Source organism: Culex pipiens, chromosome 2 (assembly GCF_016801865.2).
Source record: "Culex pipiens pallens isolate TS chromosome 2, TS_CPP_V2, whole genome shotgun sequence".
Lineage (NCBI taxonomy): Eukaryota > Metazoa > Arthropoda > Insecta > Diptera > Culicidae > Culex > Culex pipiens.
The window spans coordinates 106,267,589-106,271,268 of NC_068938.1; the positions used below are offsets into that span (position 1 = coordinate 106,267,589).

At 47.4% G+C, this 3,680-nt stretch overlaps 1 protein-coding gene across 1 annotated transcript; it reads left to right on the forward strand.

Annotated features, from left to right (window-relative positions):
• The first annotated feature begins 1,215 nt into the window (after window positions 1–1,215).
• Window positions 1,216–3,078, forward strand: LOC120414780 (uncharacterized). The gene is made up of 2 exons (XM_039576093.2): window positions 1,216–1,592; window positions 1,663–3,078. The coding sequence occupies exons 1-2, from the start codon at window positions 1,288–1,290 to the stop codon at window positions 3,032–3,034; spliced, it is 1,677 nt and encodes a 558-aa protein (XP_039432027.1). The 5' UTR covers window positions 1,216–1,287; the 3' UTR covers window positions 3,035–3,078.
• Window positions 3,079–3,680: the final 602 nt, after the last annotated feature.

Sequence of the window (3,680 nt, forward strand, 5' to 3'; positions counted from 1 at the left end):
CGAGTGCTTAGGACGCTCTTTGGTGGCGTGCGTGAGAACACTGTATGGAGGAGAAGGATGAACCACGAGCTGGCGCAACTCTACGGCAAGCCAAGTATTCGGAAGGTCGCCAAGGCTGGCCGAATCCGGTGGGCCGGACACGTCGCAAGAATGCCGGACGCACTGGATACGCGCCAACCGAACCAGACAATCAATCCGGTGAAGTTGGTGTTCAATTCGGAGCCGGTTGGAATGCGACGGAAGGGGGCGCAACGTGCAAGGTGGTTGAACCAAGTGGAGGAAGATCTGGAAAGTGTGGGAGTTCCGCAGCGGAATTGGAGAGAAGCAGCCCATGACTGAGTTAGATGGCAACGCACTGGAGACAGCTCATGACCCGGAGGTTGTACGAACAGTAAAAGTAAGGGAAGGCCAGCTATTGCTCTACATTTCGAGTTTTGTGAAAAAGTTACCTGTGGGCTCGGATTTTGCAAAATTGTTCCAACTGTTAAAATGCTTATCCGCCCTTTTCTCGTGTTGCTCCAGAAATATTTAGTGACCAACCACCGGGTGTTGAGTGTATCCAAAATCTGATGTGATTCGTCGACTATTTAGTAGGACAATTCTAGATTAAATTTTCAAAACAACCTACCCCTCATGGGTTTCCTATGCAGATAGGACCTTTTGAAAATTTAATCGAGAATTCACCCTACACCATCCGACTGTGTCAGTGTTTTTGACAGGGGTACCGTTACCCCTCGTCTTCAAAATCTGGCATGCCTGATCGTCTAGCATCTCCCGCGTGAGTCGTTCTTCAAAACCAGCCCGGGAGCATGTTGACAGCTCCCATACAAACTGAGCGTACCCCTTTTTGTGGGCCCAGTGGGCCTAAGATGGCGGCCTTCGATATTATCTAGCCAAACTTTTGAAAATGGCGAATAGTTTAAATAAATTAAAATGTTTGCCTTGTTTCCGTTTAAAACGACAAAATATGCAGTCTAGAATCATTTTCTTAAAAAACTTGTTTAGAGATACGCCACGTTCAAATATTAGTCTAGAACAGTTGAAGTGAGCGGGCCGCGAAAGCCGTTACGAAAAAAAAGTTTCCCATGCAAATTCTGAGTAGCGTATTTATTGGGCGGACTCCGACGAGGCCCACTCTCCATCTGTCGGTGGATACGCGCAACTCACGAAAACTGTCATGTTAGGGGACGGCTGTTCAAAACAGTCATTTTTCAAAAATAATTATTGTTTATTTAGCACCGTGTCTGTTTTTGTTCACACAGGCTCGATTAACTACGGCGGAACACCATGGGCGACGATTTGCCGGAAAACGCGATGGGAACTATCCTGGACTGTGCGATCAATTTGCTCGCCCATGGCGTTCAGATTCCGGACTCGATGACGGCGTACCGCGACTTGGTCCTGGAGCATCAACAGCTGCTGGAGAGGGTGGTGGAACCGGTCAAGTGTGACGCCAAGGCGGCCGAGTTCCGCCAGCAAGGGAATCGGCTCTACCAGGCCAAACGGTACGAGAAGGCGCTGGAGAAGTACAACGCAAGCATTTGCTACGCGGAGGCAGGTTCCGATCAGTTGGCCATGGGGTACGCAAATCGGTAAGTGCGGGCGTCCCGGTAACGAATGTTGCGATTTGGTCGACTGAGTCTTTGTCGACTATCATTCCAGGTCGGCGATCTACTTCGAGCAAGGAGAGTACGAATTTGCGTTGCTCAACATCCGGCTTGCCCGGAACCACAACTATCCGGAGAAGCTGATGGAGAAACTGGACACGAGGGAGAAGAACTGCCGAAAGAAAATCGAGGAAGGTCTTGCGAAGAACAACGTGCCCTGTCCACGGATGGGAATTAATGTTGAGATCAATCCGAAAATTCCCTTCCTAGCCAGGGGAATCGGCATGAAGCAGTATCCGGGAAGTGGTCGTGGGTTGGTCGCGGAGAGGAACTTCAAGGCGGGTGACGTCATCCTCGATGAAAAGCCCATCGTCGGCGTAGTGGCCTGGCCTTACAAATACCTGAACTGCAGCCACTGTGGCATTTCGAACCAGCACAGCTTGATTCCGTGTCCGAACTGTGTCATGTACATGTACTGCAGCGAGGAATGTCTCGCCGAGGACAAGCGATTGACCCATCGATTCGAGTGCGGCTTCGGTGCCCAAGCGGAGAACACTACCTTCAACAGCTCGAACAATGCACCGAAACTGTTCTTCTACGGATTGACTCTGTTCAAGAACGATTTGAATCAGATGATGGAATACTGCGAAAAGAACGCCGAAATCGGAGCGGATCCTTTCACGCTGGACTACACAAAGTACGATCCGTTGGAGGAGTTCAAAATGCTGCACAAAGCCAAGCTACCTCGCACCCCGTTGGTCGAGTTCTCTTACAAGCTGTGCGCCGCCGTCAACTACATCGTTCTGATGAAGCAACCCGCCGTCAAATCGCTGGTGACCACCGAAGCGCAGAAACGGTTCTTCATGAACTGCCTCAACCACTACCAGCGCTTATCAAGCTACCTTTCGTGGGAATGGAACACCGGGCCGGTCGCCATCGCCGTCGGGTTGACGACCATCGGAAGCTTGTTCAACCACTCGTGCGATCCGAACGCCACCGTCATGTACAGCCATGGTCGGCTCAAGTGCGTCCTCATCCGGCCCGTCCGCAAGGGCGAGCAAATCACGTACAGTCTCGGCCCGGCCTGGTTCAACCCGGAAGGCAAGCCAGTGTCCGAGCTGAGCTTCAAGTGCCGCTGTCCGGTTTGTCGATGTGGAAGCGTCCGCGAGTGGTTGAAAACAGGCAAGCCACTTCCGGCGTGCGCCCGCAACGACTTGGAATTGTGCACGGCGGTGGTGATGAGTGAAATGGCCAACGATGCGGCCAAGCTGAACGCCTGCCAGCAGATCATCCAGCGGTACGATCACTTCCAGCCGAACATGGATTTGAGCTCCCTTTTGATGATCTATATAGACAGTTTGGAGGAAGCCATCCTGAAGGAGAACGTCCAGCTTAATCGAGCCAAGGTTGCTGCCACTGTGGTTTAATTTTGTTTTTGCAATTTCGTCGTGAAACTTCTTACTTTTCCTGTCATTCTTGAACGACGGAATAGCCTACTTTTCTGTACCAAAAATAACAGAATCGAATAGCAACACTTTTCAAAATAAATGCTGAAAAGTTCTACTTTTCAGCACTGAAATGGGTGCTGAAAAGTTGAACTTTTCAGCACTTGTTTCGAAAAGTAATACTTTTCAACATTTTTTTGATTTAAACGATTTATTGACAAAATACATGAAAATTTAACTTAAAATTTCACTCAATGGGTGTTTTTCGGAATTGCAAAAAATGTTGTATTTGTATTTGTATTTTATTTTTCAACAATATACCGAAGGTACAACCTTTTTTGTATACATTGACTTAAATGATAAGGACCTTATGTTTCATTAAAACTAAAAACTAACAACTAAATTAAAAACTAAAACGAAATAAACTAAAGATATAAAAATGTCGATAATACGACAAATTACTTGTTTAAGTAGAATTCAGTAATAAATTTAAGACTGATTATCAGCTGTGTATGTAGTTATAAAAGAGTGTGTAATACAAGGCATTACTTAATCAAAAACCAAAACAAAACTTAAATTGAATTTTTTAAATGCTATGGAACTCGCAATTCGCAATTCGCAATTTTCA